Source organism: Choloepus didactylus, chromosome 19 (assembly GCF_015220235.1).
Source record: "Choloepus didactylus isolate mChoDid1 chromosome 19, mChoDid1.pri, whole genome shotgun sequence".
Lineage (NCBI taxonomy): Eukaryota > Metazoa > Chordata > Mammalia > Pilosa > Megalonychidae > Choloepus > Choloepus didactylus.
Window position 1 is genome coordinate 49,050,301 of NC_051325.1, and position 21,861 is coordinate 49,072,161.

The window sequence follows — 21,861 nt, forward strand, 5'->3', positions numbered from 1 at the left end:
AATCCCTTCCCCTTTGTTGTCACTGTAATCTCATCCGGGAAGTGACATCATATTTATAGGTCCTGCTCACACTTAAGGGGATTATATAGGGTGTGCACACTAGGGGACCATCTTAGAATTCTGCCTCTCCTGCTCCCCAAAGTCACACAGCAAATTATTGGCAGGGAGATATCTGTTTGGCCTGTAGGTCTTCCCATGCCCCAGGCAGGAATTGCCCCTTGCAGAGATCGCTGCTTCTGAGGCCTCAGAAGATTGGCAGGATCATGAGTAAAAATGGCCCAGTTTTGTCCAGAACCCACTTTGCAATCACTGACTCTTCTCAGAATTAATCCCACGGTGCCAAGTTCCACTCGCTTAGCTCACCAAATAAATTAACCCATGTCAAGGGTTGACCAATAATGGGGCCATAGTAACCAGCCTCCAAGAAGGCTCACAGTGAGTCTGACCTCCTGGCATTCCTGCCCGGTGTAGTGCCCTCTCACAATGAAGAGAGCTGACATGTGTGCCCAGTAGGATGCTTTGGAAGTGACACGTATGGCTTCCAAGCTTTGCAGCTTCCACCTTGCTCCCTTGGGTCATTTTACTCTGGAAGATGCCAGCTGCCGTGGCTAAAGACATCAGCTCTTTGGGGATCCACATGGCAAGGAACGGAGGCTCCCTGCCAGCAGACAGCACCAGCTTGACCAACATGTTGAATGTACCTTCTTGGAAGTGAATCCTCCAGCCCTAGGCAAGCTTTCAGACGACTGCATCTTCACTGCAACCTCATGAGACCCCAAGGCAGAACCACCCAGCTGAGCTGCTCCCAAATTTCTGATCCAAAGAAGCTTCTTGGGAAAACATTTATGTTGTTATAAGACCCTAAGTTTGGGGGTAATTTTACACAGCCATGGATAACTAGTTCAGGGGCCTTCTGGTTCCTCTTAACCAAAAGAAGGTGCTGATGACAAGAAAGAAGTACTACTTATTGAGCGCTTACTGTGTGCAATGTACTGATCTACTTCCCCATAGGCTGTTGAGCTGGTGAAAGGTGCAAACAGAACCCAGGAGTCCTGCCACTGTCTCACACCATCCCACATAGCAATGTCCATAGGAATTTCTGCAATAATGGAAATGTTCTCTACCACCAGGCACATGTAGTTATTGAACACTTGGAATGTGGTTAGTATGACTGAGGACCTGAGTTTTTATTTGATTTTAACTGATAAAAATTTAAATAGTCATATGTGGCTAATAGCTACTGCATTGGACACAGGTATAAGAGATGTGACACTGTTCTGCAAGACACAAGTTATAAGGAGCAGAGACTCAAGACTCATGGGATACAGAAAAATAAAGTGCAGCAGGAGTGTCGGGTGGGGTTTGCGCTAACACGGAGACCAGACTGTAGGGGTTTAAGTAACCCCTAGTGAAGGATCCCTGGGCAAGATAAACCTTTCGACAGGCATTGTGGTTATGGGCAGACTCTGGAGCCTGACTGTGGGGTTCAAATTCCACCTCCAACACTTGGAAACTATATTGCTTTGTGTCAGCTGTTTAACCTCTCAGCTGCAGTTTCCCCCACCTGTAAAATGGGGATAATAGCAGCATCTGCTTTGTAGAATTGTTGTGACATTCAAATGAGTTCATGTGTAAAGCATTGAGAAGGGTTCCTGGCCATGAGGGTTTGCTGTGACTACTACCAGTTCCTCCTGGTATCCTCACCACCCCAGCAAAGCGCTGGGTAACATGGAGCCAAGGAAAGCCCACCAAAGCCCAAGGACCTGGAATTAAGGTACAGCTTTACACAGAGAAACACCAGGGAAGTGCCCTTCCTGGCTAAAAGGATCTTACCCACCTCACAGGTTTGTTGTAAGCCTCAAACAAGAGAGGCCTGCCAGCTACAACGCCTGCCGAGGTCCAGCAGGTGACACACGTGAAGAGGGTGATGGAGGAGCTGGTAAGGCCGTGAGCCTGCATCTCGATGGGCCTCCCCTCTTAGCATCTCCCAATTTGGCCACACAGACATTTTTTTTTCTCTCCAAGAGAAGCAGAGAATCTGGATTTTTATGGGAAATGTCCTGGATTTTATAGTTGGCCACTAATTCGGGGATTTTTGTGTTTGTGTCCTAAACATGGGGCAGGCTAAACAGAACACCAAAGCAGACACCAGATGCTCCACAGGCGTCCGTGGGTGCATTCTGGCTCATCACCCCTCTTCTCCGGGCCCTTTTCTAGCTTCTACGTCTCTGTCCCCAGTGTCTGACACCCCAAAGGAGTTGGGTTGGGGGAGCTCTCTCCTCTGCTGAGATCAAGGGGTACAGATCTTGAGAGGATGACACGTTACAAACTTTAAAATGATAGAGACAGGTGATCTAGAAAGTACCAGGTTTTTATTGTCTTTTTATCAAAAAATTGGTAACAATTTTTGGGTGGCTAGAGAAGAGGCAGCTCACTCTCAGCACAGCCTGAGGAAAATGGCCTGCGGGTGCAGAGGAGGACCCAGCCAGCTGGGACCCAAAGTTGGGGATGGAGAAGGGAGCTGATGTCCACTAGGTGCAGGAGGGGTGATCCCCCACCCCAACCAGTGGGGCCAGGGGGAGACACGGCCTGCCCAGAATAAGCCACCAGGTCTCTCCCCTCCAGAGAGGGTGGATGGTCTCCCTGATAGCAGCCCCACCCTCCATTCCCTCACCCTTGTCCAGGGAGACCAGTGTCATCCCAGCAGTGCTGGAGCTATGACCTGTTAGGCCAGTTCAGTTCCCTAGAGCAGCACTGTCTATAGATGGGACTGTTCTAGAGCCATGTATTCAAGTCACATGTGACGACCCAGGACTTGAAATGCCACTAGTGTGGCCTGGGAATGAAATTTCACCTTTATGTCATTTTAATGGATGTAAATCTAAAGAGCCACATGGACATATCTGGCCATGCAGCTCTGCAGCTTAGAGAAGGCAAACCAAGGAACACCAGCTGGGCCCAAAAGGAAGAAGGTACCAGGGACAGGGCAGGGGAGGAGAGGCCAAACCCACCAGCCGCACAGAAGTCACCCGCTCAACCACCCAGCCGACTTCAAATGGGAAATATCACACTGCTTCCTGAAAAAATATATTTATCTATTTCTCTAAAACCAAGGAAGAATAATAATATATTACAAGAAAAGAGACACAAATATCCCACCATCCCCTACATTATATTTTGGGATCTGCTAGAAAACTATGTTTCAGCAAAAGCTACTTCTTAGAGGAAGGAACTTCAGAAAGGGCCAGGTTCATGAGCAGGGGCATGTGAAGTATAAAAAAAAGGGAAGAGGGTAGTTTAAAGAGAAGGGGGAAGAAGAGGCCCTGTCTGAAGCTATAAATAATAAAAAATATTAATAAAAGTCATATCTCCGGCTCTTCTCTCATTTTTGAGAAACGAAAACAAAAAACCATTAAATAGAGACTTAGCAGGTGCTGTGGGAAGCATGTGAGACGGAGCTGCATCTCAGAATCTCCACTCTCTTGCCTAGGCAGGGAAAGGCTGTGCACTTAGGAATGAATCTTCTTGTTGTTGTTTTTTTTTTAAATAGCCCCACTAAAAATAGGTTTACAAATATTCAGCAAATCCATTTCAGTATGGACTTTTCAGTTCTTCTCCCTCCCTGCCAAAATAAAAAAGGTTGGTTTCCAAAAGTCACTTGAAAAGAGCCCAGAATGGCCCAAGGTCTACTCAGAGCCTCCTGTAGTGTGATCACAAGTCCCCACTGAGACTCAGGGTGCAGGGGCTTCTGGTTCCTTCTTCCAGCTCCTGGCAGAGACTGCCTGTGAAAAGGAGGAGGAGGCCGCTGGGGGGGTGGGGGGCAGGTTCACGCAGAACCCCTTTGCCCCGGGCTTTGGAGGGACTCTGGATGAGGTGTGATTCAGGCTAAGCTGGGAGATTAAGAAGTGATCCAATCCCAGCCTTGCCCTCAGAGAGGCCAAACTTCACCCCACTTTTCTGCTGGGGCAATCAAGGCCCAGAGAATCAAGAAGAGCCGGGCAGGAACAACAGAAGATGAGGTCTCATCTCCTGACACTAGAATGTAATCAGAGCTGGAGATACTGAAAGGTCAGTATTAGGTTGCCCTCCCCCTACCCTAACGTCCACTGCTCCAATCCCTCAGCGTCCCACCCCCCCTTGAAGTCCAGGCCAGGGCCCTTGAGTAGGTTCACGCATAGAACTCGTTGGTGGGTGCCTTCTTGTAGATGGGTTTCTTGCCCAGGTCGTAGCTGCCCTCGTCCTTCTTCTTCATGCGGTACACCAGCAGCAGGACCAGGAAGACGGCAAAGAGGAGGCCCACGATGCCACCTGCAATCAGGGCTGCAGAGGAAGAGACAAGAGGTGAGGGTCAGCACTGACTGCAGGTCCTTGGGATGCCTCCCCACCACCACATCCACTTAGTCAGTTCTCTTACAGACAGAAATCCTTACCGCCACCATGGCCTGTTTCAGACATGCTGATGCCATGATTAACTTGATACTTATTTATGAGAAGGCCATCGCTAGGCCCAGAGAGTTTAAGGCACTTAAGAGTGTGTGGTCCCAAACCCAGGCTCTTTCCAAACACCAGGCAGACTCCCAGCAACAGATTAGCACGGAGCCCACGCAAGGAAAATCACAGCTGTGCAAATCCCCAGACCAACTTTGCCTGCTGTCCTTGGCCCAGCAGAGCTCTCCAGCTTTCCCTGTGTGTCTACACACCTCTACCAGCCTCATGTTGACATACAGATATAGACATTCTATATACACAAAGACACACACTGTCATACACAGGGATACATCCACTAGGCTATAGGTAACTACATACAGGGGTTCACTTCCCCACGTATAGCTCAGTGGCTAAAGCCTAAGTTCCCTTCCCATCTCCCCCACTTAATGACTGTGACTCTGAAATGAAATTCCTTCACCTCTCCCAGGACAAAATGAAAATCGTACCTGTCTCAAGTTTGCCATAAGGATTAAACAATGTGCTTAGGACAGGACCTGGTGCACAGCACATGCTCGACACCTTTGTGGTTTATATCTGTGTCCCTAGCATCCTGAATAGGGCCTGGCACAGTAGGGATGGTTAATAGATGACACTGACAGTTCAGCTCAGAGAAGGGCACTGTCCAAGGGCATCTGGCTAGTGTCAGGCAGGTGCGGGCCTCTAGCCCCATGTCTTCCAGGAGAGGGTCTGTTCTCTCAACAGAGAGAGGCAGCCTGAATGGCTCATTCCTGTTTGTTGAGGGGGCAGGGATGTCTCACCAGATTCTTTCTGTGGCAGACGGCGTCCCCTAATTCGGTCTTAGGCTAAGAAGATTAGTTTCCCATCCCTGCACACACTCCAAATCTATGTGCAGAATGGGGGCAGTGTGGCAGCGAGAAGCCAGGTAAGGTTCCTTCTGGGCTAAATTTCTATGAAAAAGCAGCAAAGTGCTCCCAAAGTACCCCCTAGAGTTGCCAGAAAAAGCACCTGGAATATTCGGTATCAACCCCATCCCTGTTTCATCACCTTCCCTCCCATGTCCCCAGCTCCTCCATTAGGCCCTTGGTCTGTGCTGGGACTCCCCAAAGGGTCAAGGTCAAATAAAGCATAGCCTTGGAAGTGACCATGGTCCTGGGTTCAAATGCCAGGTCTGCCACTTCCTGGTTTTGTGACCTTGGACAAGTTATTTCGCTTCTCTGAGCCTCAGTTTCCCTCTCTGTGAGAGCATAAACAACTTTACCTGCCTGATAGGGTTGGCATGGGTACTCTGTGAGGAGCAGGGGAATGATATGGCATAAAGCAAGCACAGGCCAACTCCTGGGTGCCGTTTAAAAGCTAGTAGAATGGAGAGCCCCACCTCAGCTAGTTCAACGACACAGCTTTTCACATGAGGATCTTTATTTGCCTTGTTCTCAACTGGAAGATTTAAGAGCTGACCCGGTTTCCGTTCCATCTACTATGTCTCCTGCCATGTGACCCAAAGCAAGTGGTTTGCTTTCTCTGCACCTCAGTTTCTCCATGTCTAAGAAACAGCTGCTTGGACTAAATCAACGGTTTTTAAGTTTTTCTTTAGAAGCAGCAGAACTCTTTCTTGTTGAAGCAAAACCTTATGCAAATCCCAAATTTGGAGCTAAGAGTGAAAATCTGTGGTTAAATTAAGATGGGGGAAGAAGCATTACCCCTAAAATGCTTCCTCGAAATGGTGTGAAAACCTGTGAGACTAGATGGTCTCTAAGGGCCCCCCTAGCTCTGAGTGCACCCCCAGCCCACTCCACATAGCACATACAAAGTGCTGAAGGAAAGCCAAAAAGGACCCTGGCTCAGCAGGCCTGAGTCACCTGCAACCACTCCCAGGGAGCCTAATCTGCAAGATGCAGCCGGTTATCTGCCTTCGTTGGAGGCGGGACACTGAAGTTGAGCCCAGGGCTCTTTCTCTAAACTTTGAGCCTCTGGGAACTTCTCAAAGCTGCTGGCCCAGCTGGTTCACAGAGAAGAGGGAACAAGGCGCTCACTGCCCAGGCTGGTTCATCCAGACTGGCCCTCAGCTGCAGTTCCCTCTGACAACCCCCACTTTAGGAGACCATACCCATTCCCAGGGCTGCCAGGGAAGGGGGGAGGAAGCCATTCTGCACCCCAACTAAAGGTCCCACAGCCGGCTTAATGCAGCCACTCCTGAAGTCTCACTCACAGACAGAGCTTTCCCCCAAACAGCATTACGGTCAAGAGCTTTGTGGCTGTCTGGCTTGCAGCCACATAACCTCATTAGGTCTGAATTTCTAAATCTGTCACATTAGCATACTTTGTGCCCCACCTACCTCAAAGTGTCAGTGAGGATTAAATGACAAATAATACTACAAATTGGAATGACCCTTTGCAGTCAGCAAAGTTGCCTTATATTTTATTTTTCATGCAATCATTACACAAGCCAACCCAGTGAGGTATCACTGCACCCATTTTACAGATGAGAAAACTGGTCCAACAAGTTCAAAAGACTCAGTCAAGGACATAAACTACCAAGTGATGGAGCAGAGGGAGGGGAAGCCAGCCCTAACCTAAGGGAGCTCCCAAGCTTTCAAGGAAAGTTAACTTTTACTGATTAACTCCCTAGATGCCAAACCCACATTGTAAAAGTGCTTTGAAAAATAAGGAAGAAGGGTTAAAGGCAAGTGAATGACTTCCTTCCTATTCTTCAGAGGCCTTTTATATGCAATTCTCCATCCCCTACCCCCACCAGCACCCCTGGGTGCTGGTGCCCTTCAATGCCCCAGGGCTCCCTGAGTGGGGCTGAAACGCAGCCCCGGATCCTCAGAGGACAGGAGAAGGGGCAACAAGATGCCTCATGGGCTGGAGGCACCCCTACCTGCAGGCATATCCCCCCAGAGCCCTCTTCCCTCTTCACGGTCTCCTCGACCATCCAGGCTTTGTGTGAGGAGCAGGGGCCTTACCTGCCAGGACGTCCCTCCTCTCGAAGACGCTGCTGCCCTGGCTCGTGCTGGACATGGCTACCTTGTTAGACACACTGTCGTCCCCTTCAAAAGGTGACACCCTTTTGGGGATGACCTCGTTCTCTTCCAGTTCCTTGGATCCCATGGGGACCTGGCTCCCAGGCCCCGCCCTCTCAGGGATGTGGTTATCCAGAGGCTCCTGGATGGAGGAAAAGGGGGAGAAGGGAAACACTTAGCACAGGGAACAAGGACATTCAGTCAGGGGGAGATTCTGGTTCTGCCATCTCTCGGGCTGAGCCATGTAGTTCTGGAGCAAAACTTGGCAACAACCTCCCCCAAATTTTGCTGCCAAATCCTCGATCTTATCCCAGTATAATCTGTCCCAGATGGGGAATGAATGAATACTCTACTCTGAGCAAGGGTGCAGGGAAGCAGGTATTCCCTGTCACTGCTGGTCACGGGTGTCTTACAGCAACCACTCTGGAGGGCAGTTTGGCAAACCTGAAGAGCTGCTTGCCCTTCAAGGCAGCAATTCTGCTCTGGGACTCTGTCCTAAGGAGCTAACCAGAGATATTACATGTATGTGTACAAGATGCTTGCTACAGTGTTATAATCTTAGAATATCAAAAAATTATAAATGGTGACCCAACTTTTCCACAAATAAGGGGAATCAGGTGAACTATTATGTGTAGCCAATAAAATGGAATAGAAAGAACATTTACTAATGTGGGGAAATACTCATGGCCACATTAAGTGAAAAAAGCAGTACAGAAGCCGATGTCGATGCTGGGAAATATCTATAAATGCGCAGAAAAGGGGCTGAATGGAAACATGCCCGAGTACCTGCTTGGAGGATGGACTGTCCGTGACTCACAGTTGTGCCCAGGGTCACAGATAAAAGCCTTCTTGCAGAGTGGGGTCAGACCCCACACTTACTCTGCCCATGGGGTCTGTATTTTCTGCCCTCCTAGCAGGTGTGTTATAGAAGGGTGAGAGGGGAGAGGCAGGAGCGGGTAGCTACTTACCAAGGGCTGGATCACTTTAGGGAAGGTATCGGGGTCCTCCGAGTCATCTGTAGGATCAGAAAAACTGTGTGAACATCAGGTCGGTTTCTGTTCGGTCAGAGCTGACTTACAAAATAGTACCCAACTGCTCAACATCCAGTGAGTGACCCTTCCAGCCCCAAATCAGCCTCAGACATCTCATCTGTAAAATGGGGCTTCTAAGACCCGCCTCCTGGCTCTTTCACAGAGATGCATAAGGTGGTAGCTGGGCAGATGTTCTGTCAGCTTCAAAACCCTTGCTCTTGTGGATCTTGTGGATCCAGCGACCAATAGTCTCACCTGGGAGTTGGTCAAAAATGCAGAATTTCAGGACCTACAGAAACAGAATCTGCATTTTAACAAGATCCCTAAGGGGATTAAACTTTGAGAAGACTGGCTCTCATTTACAATCATCATATTAAAATGCTTATTGCGTGCTTGGTAAGTGCTGAGAGCTGTAACTCAGTTCCATCCCCACAGCACTGAGGTGGTATTATTATTCCCATTTTGCAGACTGGGAAATGAGACACAGAGGTCACCCAGAGCAAAGCTTCGAACCCAGTCCTGTGTATCTCCAATTTCTCGGTAGCTCTCTCTGGTCCCACAGCCAGGGCCAGGAGGGCACAGGAAGGCTGTAAAAGCACCTGGCCCTTGGTCTGGTCCCAGAAGGCCTCAATCCCTTCATCTACCTCCACCCTCCACTGATGCAGGGTCTTGTTCTCGGTATCCACTTCCACCCCTGTCCACACATGCCCCCTGGCTTCTGAGCTGGTCATTTGCCTCCCCAAGGGAAGAAAAACACTCTGATCAGTCCCATTCCCAACCTATCCTGCCCCCCGCCCTCACCATGCATGCTCCCAGCCAAAGGGAGGACAGGTTCAGGCTCCTGCTCAGAAAACCCAAAGCCATAAACAACCTGCCCTGGGAAGGTCTTGGGGATAGAAAAGGTTAATCTAGTGCCTTCTGCTTCTCCTTTTTTTTTTTTTTTTTTTTTTTGAGGGGGTGGGGCACTATTGGAAAATCCCCACCTCCAAGTCTCAAGGCCTGGTCACCTCCTGGGAAGTGAGGCCGCCACCCTCCAACCCTGTGCCCAAGGCCTGCCCACCACACCCTCCGCACCCAGGTCTCCAGAGCCGGACAGCTCAAAGTCATCGGGTTCCTGCCCAGGTGCCCCCACGTCCTCGTCATCTGGCAGGGCTCCAGAAAAGTATCGGCCTTCTAGGAGGTCCTGGGGGTCGATGACTTCAGTCTCTCGGATCTAGGGGTCAAAAAAGGAAGCATATCAGCCAACAGCTCCTCAGTGTCCTACCACAGCCCTGGGCTCCCCGAAAGGCAGTGGACTAGGCATTCAGGAAGATATGCTGGGTGGTGGAAGGAAAGGCTGGAGACCTGGGTCCTGGGCCCCGCTCTGCCCCTAACTTGCTATGTGACCGTAAGCAAATCTCTTTCCCATTCTGGTATAATAAAAATAGTAGAGGTGGTAATAATCGAAATATTGATACTGGGGACTCACTCACTAGGTTCCAGGCGCCCTGTTCTTAAAAAGTCTGAGGACACATTGTAACCCTATTTTACAACCAAGGAAAAGCTGGGCATTACACACATTAAGTCATTTTCTTTGGGTAACACAACCAGCACATGGAGTGAGGATCAGACACAGGCTGCCTGGCCCCAGAGTCAGTGGTCCCCATCCACAGGGGCCAGCTCCAGGGACAACACTCAAGGGTTCTTTGATGGTTGCAGCTGATTCACCCCTGGTGGGGAGAAGGTGCTGGCTCCGGTCTGGCCCAGTCGGAGACAACTTTCCCAGCTGAGTCAGACTGGGCTGGGAGAGGCAGGGCTAGCTCACCCAGGCCCCAGGACAACCCCAGGCCAGGGTGGGGTCCAGGCCTGGTGACTCAAGCTGTGCCTAATCTCAGTCCAGAGCTCAGATTTTCAAACATTAATTCAAACAGATCTATTCCACGCTGGCCCTGTGCAGTGCGCAAAGAAACAGTGCCTGCCCTCCCAGACCATCCACTACATCACCCATCAGTGGCCCTCAGCCCCCTACCCCAAGGAGACCCAGATGGTCACGGCAGAATCTTAAGACCACCCCCAGGGAGAGCCTTTTAAGAGCAAAGTACCAGAAGTTCAGGGAGGCAAAGGCACTACAGCACATTAGCTACTCTGCTCCTATCCCTTAGCTCAGATACCTGGAAAACAAAGATCCTTCAACACTCAGAGAGTAGGAGACATCCAAAGTGCCCGCCACCCTTCCTCTAGCCTCTGGGCTCAGGCTTCCATCTGCTCACAGAGCTGCAGCACATGGCAAAGTTCATTATTTCAAATATTATAGTACCTACTATTTGCCAGAAGAGCTGGGGTTTTTTAATCAAGTTCAATACACACCCCTCCCCAAACATCCTCCTCTTCCCCAGACCCCATAACGGTGGGGGGACCAAGCTTAGGATCACGGAATACAGCTGGAGAAACCCAAGGAGAATAGCTGGTCCGGTCCTCCCGATTCACAGAATTGAAAGAAGGGCAGGGACTTGCCCAAGGTCATAAGTGGGAAGGAGCCTGGGTCTCTGTTTCTGACTGCCCCTGGCTGTCCTCCATCCAGCTGTGTCTGTCAGTGAAACGGGGGAAGGGGAGAGGAGTCTGAGAAGGAATATCCGTTCTCAAGATAAGGTTATCATTGCGGGAGAGGCCCAGGAAATCTCCTTCCTGTACTGTCCCCCACTGGCTTCCGGGGAGAGGCAGGTGGAACCAGGCCATCACGCCCTTTTTTCCACCCCCACAAGGGCAATCCTAGATTCCCGGAAGGGAGAGGGTCAGGCTCGGAGGAAGGCAGTGGGCAGGAACCCCCATTCCCCCAGGGCGGGGGAATCTCTGCTGAACGCTTGGCATGCATGGGGGAGGGGAGCCAGAAGGGGTTAAGCCTGGCTGGGAATGACTTCACGACTCGGGAATCAGGAGCTGGGGAGCTGCTGGCGTTGGAATTCCAGCCCCCGCACACGGCCCTGCCTGTGGCTTTGGTTTGGCAGTGCAGAAGGAAGGCTCCCCATCTTGCACAATCTGCCTGTACTGAGGGCAGGGGCCCTGTGCTCCCACCCCCATCTTCTGCTGCAAATTCCCTTAGGGCCTGGGGAGGGGGGGTGTCCTCGGAGGTCTAGCAAGGGTCAGGCCCTGGCCAAACACTTAGCCTGGGGTAGCTCCTCTTAAGAGACCCATTTGGCAGAGGTGGAAAACGGGGCTCAGAGAGGTAAAAGCCACTTGTCCGAGGTCACACTGGCAGAAAGCGGCCACGCTGGACCAGAACCCAAGCGTAGGTCACCTGGGCTTTTAGCCACATACACATCCAAACATGCATGAACTCAACGTGCCCACAGAGCTGCCAGCCCGGAGGGAGCACTGTTAAGTGGGGGTTGGATCCAGTTCCCGGAGGGAAAGAAAAGACTTTGGTCACTTGTTGACCAGGTCTGGACACAAGACTGTGGGCTGTCAGGACACGAAATCCTCAAGGCAGGGGCTAGGATTCCAGCCCTGGGCTCTTCACAGGTTGAGAGACCCTCCCCAACCCTCTTGGTCCCCAGGAGCCAAGGAATGTTGTTTATCCATCCTGCCTTCTTTTAGTGTGTGAAAGTGCTAAGGAAGGTTTTGAAACAACCCATGGGATGAGCACGCGGATGGCTGATTATAATTACCCCAATTTACATCAAACAAATGGAGAGAGGACAGGGGGTTATAAAGATCTTGCAGCCGAGTGGGCAGCAAAACCGCGGCTGAAACCAGGATTTACTCCCAGTTCAGTGCCCTTTGTGGTAGCCTGGTCATTCCTGACCCTGAATTTTTCTGTGGGGTTCACCAGAGAAGATAAACTATGTGTCTAAGGTCATACCAGGGGTCAGCGGCCTGGTCAGGATCAGACCCCTGCCAGACATCTCTTCCAGGGCTCTGAAAGGACAGGATCCTCAAAGGGGGCCCTATGTGGACCCTCCTACAGCAAGACAAGGGGCTGGGAAGCAGCTTTGCAAGGCAGAGCTGATGGAAGTACACAAGAAGATTAAACCTTCCCCGAGGTCCAGGGGCACCTGCTCTGCCCACCACCCCTGACAAAAGGGGAAACTCCCAAGTGAGTAGGAGCCCTTTAAGACCAGACCAGCAAGACAGGGCCAAGCCCCATGGGACTGTGGGTAATTTCCCTCTTTTTTTTTGGGTGTGTGTGTTGGGGTGGGCGTGGCCCTCCCTTCTTCTGCCCTCTTTTCAGACAAGACCCATTCAGTATGGGGTGGCTTTGAAGAACCAGGCCACCCAGCAGCCAGGCCCAGTTCTGACCAGACAGGGACCCCGCCCTGCTCTTGGCTGAGCATGTGGTCTGCTCTCCTCAGCTCGCCCCATTCCTGCCCGGGCACGTGTTCACACACGTGTACATGTGTGTGCATGCACAGGTACCCTCTTCGGTCTCCCTGCATCTTTGCACCTTTCACAGACACACAACAGAAATCACCAGCTGAACGAGGCAGTGGGCTGGGTCCCACAGACCCCGCTGGCCCCATGCCTGGTGGATGTGTGGGGTTGTGGCCTGGGGGATTAAGAGATCCTGGATGCTTCCTCAGACTAGCCAGGGAAAGGAAGGACCAGTAAGTGTTGTTTTGTTCCACAGGGACTAACACCTGCCAACAGAAGGTGTGTCTGAGGTCACAGAGACCAACCCTCTCATTTTATAACCCAGCAAATAGAATAGAAGATGAGGGACTTTGCCAAGGTCACCCAAGCAGCTGGCAGCAGAGCTGGACTTAGAACCTAGTTCTTCCGGCTCCCAGGCCAGAGCTGTCTTCCCTCCCCATCAAGGATCTTAGCAAATCTAAAGGCAACAGCCCTCACTCCAAATACACCCACCCCCTTAGTCCTCAGGCTATGGGCATGGAGCTGGGAAGAGGTCACAACCCTTTCCCAAAGGCAAAGCATGGGGGCTGGGGTGACAGACATGAGCATCCACTACATGCCAGGTGCCGTTCTGGGTTCTTTCTCTACATGGCTCATTTAATTGGCACAGCCCCCGGGATAAGGGGCTCTCTCCATTTTGCAGATGAGAAAATTGAGGCTGAGTTGAGTCGCTCATCCAAAGTCACAGCTAGAAAGTGACAGAGCTGGGATTCAGTCAAACCCAGATCTTCCTCAACTCCACACCCTAACCACAAGCAGGCTTCTCACTGCCACCCATTCACCTCTCCACCCTAATCCTCTTCACCTCCCCATCCCAGCCCCACAGCCTACAATACCCACCGTCCCTGGCCAGGGCTGCAGGGCACCCCTTCCCTGGGCCTAGGAGTAAACAAAGGTGAAAGCGAGAATTGCTTAAACAAAGGAACAGAAACTTGGCGGACTCACCGGGGAGGAGTTCAGGGTCAGGTCTTGGTTAACTGTGAACTGGTGGGTTGAAAGAAGGGAGAGGACAGGAGAGCCTATCCCCCACCTAGCTCTTCCCCAGGGGGGCTGGGGTCAGGGACACACTTGATGCTGGCTTCTTTCAGGAGGTGTGACCCAAAAGGTAACTAGAGAAGCCAAAGTCAGGTGGCGAGGGGAGAGGGCGGCACCCTGGGCTCTAACTGCTGAAACCAACAGTGTGAGTCTAGAAGTTGATTCCCAGCAGAGGCCATTGGCGCAGTCCCTGGCCTCACCCATCCCCTTCTAAAGGGTCGGAACTTCCCCCAGAATGAGCAAAAACTGGGGGCCTTCATCAGGACTCTCCACCTTAGGGTGATGTGTAAAGCCACGTCCACGTGCAAATTATAGTCATCCCACTTCCTAACTATATTTGCCTGGCAGTGTACTTCTTGCCTTGAAGCCTCAGTCTCCGCTTTTGTAACCAGTGCTGGGAGCACCTTGCAGGGTGTTGAGGATTAAGTGAAATACCTTAGTGGCTGCAAGGGCCCCAGCACACAGCCTGGCACATAGCAGGTGCTCAATGAGTCGTGGCTATTATTACCCTCCACCTGCCTTCCCTCTGCCTCCTAGCTGAGGGGATTAACGCTCAAAGAGACAGTCGTGGGAAAAGTTGTCAAAGCAGTTCCACTGCTGGAAAGAAGCTAGGCGGTAGGTGGGGAGGTGCTTTGCCAACTCCAAAGGGACATACCCTATTAATGGGCTATTATTTTCAGACTGAGCAAGAGAAATACTCAGAGATAGGCAGAGAGCTGTCCAAGGTCACACAGCTTTGAGCACCTACCCTAACCAGATAGAGGCAGACGAAGGGCCTTTGTATTTACACAGAAGGAGCAAACGGCAGTGACTACAGAGACCTGAAAGTCTGCTTGGGGACCTGCATCCCCAACATATTCCCTGGTCTGTCTTGAGGACAAAAGAAAAATCTAGAAAGCAAAAAGAAAGCACACATCATTCCATGGCCTGGTGCTCTGGTAGCTGAAGAGTTAAGCCAGGTCTGGGGGTTCGGGCCAGCTCTGCCCACTCCAAGGTCGGGTTACTTTGAACACAATCGCTATGGAGAGAGCCGGGCCTGGCACCGCCAGAGGCCAGCTTTTCACCAACCCCCCGGGGCAGCTGGTTCCCACAGCAAGGGTTCCAGGATCCTGGGGTGCCAGCTAGGAATGTGGGGAGGGGGCTTCTGGAGCCCCTGAACATCCCCCTGCTAGGAGCGATCCAGCACCCTAGTCACTAACTCCTTGTGTGACCTTGGGAGATTCCCTCTCTGGGCCTCAGTTTCCCCACTTGTAAAAGACGGTTCTCAAAGAGACAAGCCTCCCTCTGTCTCGAGGCCTTTGAGCTAAGCTGGGCACCGGGAACTGCTCCGATTACCGACGGAGACAGCTGGGAGGGGGCCGGCTCCCTCAGGGCCTCAGAGACAGAGGTGCATTGAAGCTGGGGCTTGTAATCTAGGCAGCAGATCCGAAATCCCTGCTGGATCCACGGCCGGGGAGGCTCTCAAGTAGCAAACAAGCCTCCTGTGTTCTCGAGAGCAGAGTCGACAGCCTAAGCCACTGCCTTGTCTTGGCTGATTAGATCAGCCCTCGGGGCTGGCTTTCTGCCCTTCCCAGCCTCCCCGCCACCTGGGACACCTCCGCTCCAGACCTGGTCAGTCTGTTCCACAGACGTCTCCTGGCTGGGCTTTCCCGGCACCAGGAACGTCCCCACTCTGAGTGACCACTCCAGCCACTTGTCACCCTGTCCCCATGCCTGCATCCGAGTGGGACAGCCAGTCCTCACAGGCTCTGCCACTGAACGGCTGGGCTCCACCGAGTCACTGTTTCCACACATACCAGCTGCTCCCTGCCTCCCCTTTCCATTACCCCAGGTGTCACCTGACTAGCGGCCTCTTCCACCCTGTGCCAGAGAAAACTGGGGCAGCCGAGCGAGCAAGCAGGGCCAAAGGACGGGGGAGGGGGAGATGCTGGGGAAAGCACCGAATAGGAGGGCCTGGCATGAGAGTGGGAGGGGGACAGGGGAGGGGGTGACAACCACAGAAGGTCAAAGCTGGAAGGAACTATTAAGATTAAATGACCTTTTGGGAAGTCCTAAAGCCCTTTGAAATGGATGAAAATGTCTGAGCCTCAAGAACTGTAACACAATTGATTTATATTTTCAAGGTGTGCAGACATCACCTCTCCAAAGCCAGCACTTTACAGTTTGCTAAACACCAATCACAATCCTTGAGTGGCACAGGTGTCAACATCAATGTTTTATAGAGGGCACTGGGGCCCATTCTGGAGAAGTGACTTATTAACTACCTGCGAGTCCTCAGACTGGCAGAGCTGGGACCAGAACTCAGGTTCTTCTGGCTGTGAAACGTGCCCTGCTTTCCAGTTACCCAGTTTCCAGCAAACAGGGAGAGAAAGGTCAGGCAAGGTGCAGGAACGCATCCAAAGGTCACCAGAGAGTTAGTCACAAACCAGGCCAACAAAGAAGTCAGGCTTTTTCTTCGCGTAGGGTTAAATCAGGCCCCAACTGTTGATATTCGCCACCCACCTCCTCCTCCTGCGCTAGGGCACCACGCAATGAAAACGTGTGAAAAATGAAGACTGGCTTTTCAGAACACTGTGCCTTTTCCGTCCACCATTAGCCCCAGTTCCCAAAGCCCAGGGTGATATTTGCAATTCACTACCCCTCTTTAACGCTACAAACTGCCCCAACTCCTGCTGAACGCCATCCCGCAACACAGAAGGGTGACCCTTGAGTCCTGGGCTGTGTCCTGGGTGGTCCTGTAACTTCTGCAACCCTCTGGCCCCCTCTCTTCCAGGCTGCAAACGGCTCAGCATGGGTTACCTGGCAATCCAGGTGAGGGGTGGGGCTTTGGGGAACTGGTTCTTGTTTAAATATAAACCCATCCGATAATCAGCAAACAGCCTACTTCCAAGATCAACAAATAAGAGATTTGGGCTCCATGAGTCCCACCCTATACTCCTCCCTTCCTAACTCGCAGTTGTGGGCAGAGGGGCGGGAGGGGAGAAGGTTTTCGGGTGCCCTGGGGATGGAATCTTCAAAGGTGTAGGACCACCTGGCATCAAGGCGCAAGGCTGTCTGGGCAGGGCAGGGAAGGACCACCTAGGAACCCCTGCCCTTCCCCCACCAGGCATGGAACCAGGTGCCCTTACTTGCAGCTTTGTTGTCCTAATTAAGCTTCATTACAACAGTTTTACGACCTTATAGACAAAGAAGCTGAGGCTCCAAGAGCTTGAGTAGCATGTCCAAAGTCATGCAGGTAGTAAGAGCACTTGGCAAGCCTGCCCTTCTTCAAGCCAATACGTTTCAATGCCCCAGGATGCAGTAAGGGCTCATCACAAAATTAGAGAATCCTGCAGGCAAATCAAAACGGGCCTTTTCTGATTTTGCCCTATGAACTCAGACCAACTGCAGACTCAGTTTTGCTTAAAAAAAAAAAAAAAAAAGTGCTATCTGCTCTGCAGAGGTCTGAAGACCAATTTTGTGGACTGGTTACACTCGACACTGTCAAAATCCATACACAGGCTAGGGGCTGGGAAGGTTTGGCTCCTTAGTGCAAATGTTTCCTTGATGCCCTCTCAAGGTCCTGGACACTCAGATGCTGACACTAGCTCAAAAGACAAGCCCACCCCAACTCCCCTACCACAAAGCCATCCTACTGACCAAGGGACCAAGGGATTGAAAGGAAATGACTGACTCAGGTACCCATTTCTCCTCCAGTGACTCACAGAGCTCTGTCCAGCCTCCTTCCCCGATTTTAAGCATCCACTTGGAAATCACACTCCGCCCTCCCTCTCCCACCCCCGTCCAGTGCAATTCCCCAGGGAGCTGGGGCTGGGAGCCCAGCCTGGCTTTCCGACTGCTCATTCAGGCCGGCTCAGCACTCCACGTCCTTGGAAAAGCCTCTGTTTCTAGGAGCTAGGGATGGCAGGAGCTGAATGCCCCTGGCCCCTTCTCTTCTGGGGACTTGTTTAGACTCTTTACCAAGGAGGCCAAGAAAGCTCTCCTCCCATCAATGAGCTTTCAGAGCGGGAACGACCCTTAGAGGGCATTGGTCCAACCTCCTCATTTTAGAGCTGGAGACACTGAGACCCACAGACCGGGCATGGTTTTGCTCAAGGTCACTCAGAAGTAGTATCCAAGGCATCTAACTTCGAACTCAGCAGATTTCCTCATCTGGAATGTTCCCTGAGGATGCTCAAACCAAACACCTTGAACTAAGACCTGGTTCTGACCTTGGGCAAGCCACTACATTCCTCTGAGCCTCAGTTTCCTATAAAATGGAGATAATAATAACTACCTTACAGCATCATTGGGAGATGCTCCTACTTGTGATAAATATCCCCAGTGCACTTTTAGAATGAAGTTACATGGATGAATGTATCCACTTGTACAAACATTTCCTGAGTCCTAATGATGAGACCCGTATTTCAATAAAAACAGAGCAGAGTTCTTGCCTTGAGTGGGTGGGTGGGAGGGGGGACTCAGAACATGGTGGGGTAGAAGAATTCTCTCATCATCCATGAGTTTCTGCAAGGGAGGGAGGGAATGCCTTAGATTTCTTCATTGTTTCCATAGTCCCATATTCACAGCAAGTTCTTAGTTAATTACTAATAGATTATCAGAGCTGAAAAGGTCTCTCAAGACCATCCAAGGAAAGAGAACTTCTCCCAACTTCGCAGAGCCCTCCAAAGTGTAATCCAAATAGTTCCCTGGTGTTTGTTAACTCTCTCTGGGCTCTGAGAGGTCCCAAGAGCTCTCATGGGCCACTCAAGGATCCTAGATCTCCCCTGGGCTTCCGTCCCCACTCTAATTTTGTGCAGTCAAGGAGAGAACTCTCAAGCAGACCAGAAGCATCTTTAAGCTTTAAGTACACCCGGTAGGCAGGAGACACTTCCCCAGAACTGCCTGGGCCTGGAGCCAAGTCAGTGGGCTGTGCCCCTGGGCAGCAACACCTCAGGGGACGGGGGGTGGGGGGGTGGGGGGGGGAGATCCAGCTCCCAAAACAAGGCTGCCTTTAATTGGCCAGTGAGGGAGTGGCAGGAAGGCAGAGCAGGGGAATGCTCCCAGCTGGACAGGAAGAACTGGTTCAGGGTGGCAACCCCCACCAGGCAGAGGAGGGCAGCTGGGCACACAGCCTGGGCTTCCTTCCCAAAACCTGTGGCACCAAGGGGGAGGTGAAGTGACACCACCCAAGGAGAGGAAGGCAGGTCTTTGGATTAAATCTAAAATTTGGGGAGGGGCCCCAGTAGCCCTTTTGGACAGTGATTGCATGGCCAAGATGCACCCTGCCACCCCAAAGTGGTACCATTTTACCTCTCAGTCCCCTCATCTGTAAAGTGAGCATAATATACTCTCCACATCCTAGGGTTTGCACCAGACCCGGCATAGAGAAAGCACTCACTAAATCATAACTGCTATTAGCAAAACCCTCTACCCTGGGCCTGCAAAATGGAAAGGGCAGACCAGATCACTACTATGGTCAAAGCCAGCTGTAACGAGGTCTGATTTTTTCCGGCCACAACCCGGGAGGAATGGGGAAGGGGGCGGAAAAGGAAGCCCTGTGACCCAATTAGAGGTAGAAGGTCTGTGACATTAGCCAGGAGGGGGAGAGCTGAGGTCAGGATGAGGGAGATGGACACCTCTCTCAGCCTGAGAGCTGCCCAGGGCTGACTTCTCCCTCAGCTGATCAGTCACTAAAGGCGGGACTGACAAAGCCCCCTTCCCCCAAACCACATCCTTCTGACTACCCCCAGGGCAAAGCTGTCTGCTCGTCACCCTGTAGCAGCCCCTGAGCTGACACTGGCATGTGACTGCCTGTGCGGTGACCTCAGCAACCTCCTGAGTCCTTTCCTCTTTTCCCACATTGCCCAGGCTGTCTGCTGGAACCCCACGCCCCCTCAGCGCTGAGGTCAGAGGGCGGCATCAGGGAGGTAGAGGACTCAGGTTCTAGTCCTAGCTCCCGCCACTAGCCTTTTGGCAGGATTACCCTTGGTTTGGGGAAGTTATCACCCCACTCTGGGCCTGTGCTTCCTCCCACCTCAGAATTTCTTGAGGCCTTCCAGCCCCAAATCTGAGCAGATTCAAAACCAGTCTTGAGGTACCGGGGAACGAGAGACAACAGCAGCCACTCACACGGTAGCAGAAGGACTAGGAGTTCAGAGGTAAGACTTGAAAGCCTGCCTACCTAGGTTTGATTCTCACTCTGTCCCCTCATTGGCTGTGTGACCTTGGGCAAGTTACTTAACCTCTCTGACCCAGGACCATTTATAGTTTAAGAGTAGTAATTGGTAGGGTTGTTATGGGAATTAAGTGAGTTGACAGATACAAAGCCCCTAGAACAGGGCCATGCACAGAGTAAGTGCTATATATTTGCTATCATCACTGCATGCCTGGAATTGTGCTGGGAGGGCTATGGCTCAGTATATGGCTCATTCCTCTACAGGAGTCTGCCAAGCAGAACCAACTTTTCCTTAAGTAAACACTGGGGAGCAGGAGCCCCAGGGTTTTTAGAGGAATTAACATTAATGATTAAACTCCAGGGACTCGCCCCCCCCATCCCACCCCCCAAAAAAAGTTGGAGCTAAAGGGCAAGAAGAGGGCACAATGCCCTGGCTCTTGGAGGGCAGGTCATGTCTCCCAGCAATTCCTACGCCCCCAGCTTCCCAAATGAGATTGCCTCCCTCCTCCCTGGCTGGCTGCTGGGATGCATGGGGCTTCTGGTGGGCCAAGCCTTTGTAAACCATACAGATTCCAGGGGGCAATGAGAAGAGAAGGCTTCTCTCCTCCAGCCCCCTTCACCCCACTCAAAGTTGGCACTGCAATTTCCCCATCTGTGTTCAGCAAAAAAAAAAAACACTCTTCTTACAAAACGCAGAAGCTCAACACCTGGGCAAGTGCGGCGCCTAAAACCACCCCTCCCACCCGACCAAGAAGGATCAGAGTTCCAACTCTGAAGGGAGGGACCCTAAGAGGGTACTAGTCATCTCCCGCCCCCCTCCCCGATATCCTTTGTACAGATGGGGAAACTGAGACTCAGAAGGGGCAGGGCCTTGCCGTAAGTTATAAGTCACTGGCTGAGCTGGGGCCAGGAACTGAGGTCAGAACTCTGTCCGCCACTCCGTGCGTGCGAAGCGGGGCCCCACAGACCCCTACCCCCCTCTCCCGCGTCGGAGTACACGCGACGCCCCCTCATTCTCAGGCCATCTCCAATTCTGGAGTTGCCCGCTCTGGGCGCCCACAGCAGGCGAGCAAGGAGATTTAGGGCTCCGAGTCTGCCCCGGGATCGCAACCAGGGAAGCGGCAACAGCGTGGGGAAGAGTTGACATCGGCTTAGTCACGTCCGAGCCTGGAGCCTGCGGCGGGGCTGAGGCCAGGGGAAGCGGGAGGAGCAACAGACCCCGGGCGCACGGCGTGCGCTGGAGCCACCCCGGAGACCCGGATCCTCCCTGTGACCCCAGAGCGAAGTTTCCAACAAAGTTTCCCTGGCCTTGGCGGCTCCTTGGGGGTAGCGAAGGCAGACCTCTGAGTACCGCCACCCCCATCCCACGCTCCCAGGAACAAAGGAGGTGCCGCTGCGCGGGTCTGTCCCCCTGGGGATCTCCAAGCACCTACCGACTCCGCGGCGGCCACAGGGACGCCTACGAGGAGCAGCAGAAGCAGCGCGAGCTGGCGGGTGGGGGCCATGATAGGACAGTCCGGAGGGGGCGCGCAGGCGGTGGCGAGTGGCCCGGGAGGGCGCGCGGCGCCTCTTATAGGCGGCAGCCGGCCCCGCCCCGGCCCACCCCCCGCCCGGAATTCCCCAGCGAAAGCCGGGCCTCCGGGCGCTGCCCCCGCCGCGGAGCTGGAAACCCCGAGAGGCCAGCCGCGTGCGCCCCGGCCGGCTCCCACCCAGCCCCTAGTCAGGGTCATCCCACAGCCCCAACACGCCTTATTTAGTTCATTCGCTGCTGGGCAGGCCCCCA

The 21,861-nt window shown here is 52.4% G+C and overlaps 1 protein-coding gene across 1 annotated transcript; it reads right to left on the reverse strand.

Annotated features, from left to right (window-relative positions):
- Positions 1–2,353: 2,353 nt before the first annotated feature.
- On the reverse strand, positions 2,354–21,625 carry SDC4 (syndecan 4). The gene is made up of 5 exons (XM_037811349.1): positions 21,512–21,625; positions 9,575–9,713; positions 8,438–8,484; positions 7,413–7,611; positions 2,354–4,320 (listed from the first exon to the last, which is right to left on the reverse strand). Exons 1-5 carry the CDS (start codon positions 21,581–21,583, stop codon positions 4,169–4,171), a joined length of 609 nt encoding a protein of 202 aa, XP_037667277.1. The 5' UTR covers positions 21,584–21,625; the 3' UTR covers positions 2,354–4,168.
- Between the last annotated feature and the right edge of the window lie 236 nt (positions 21,626–21,861).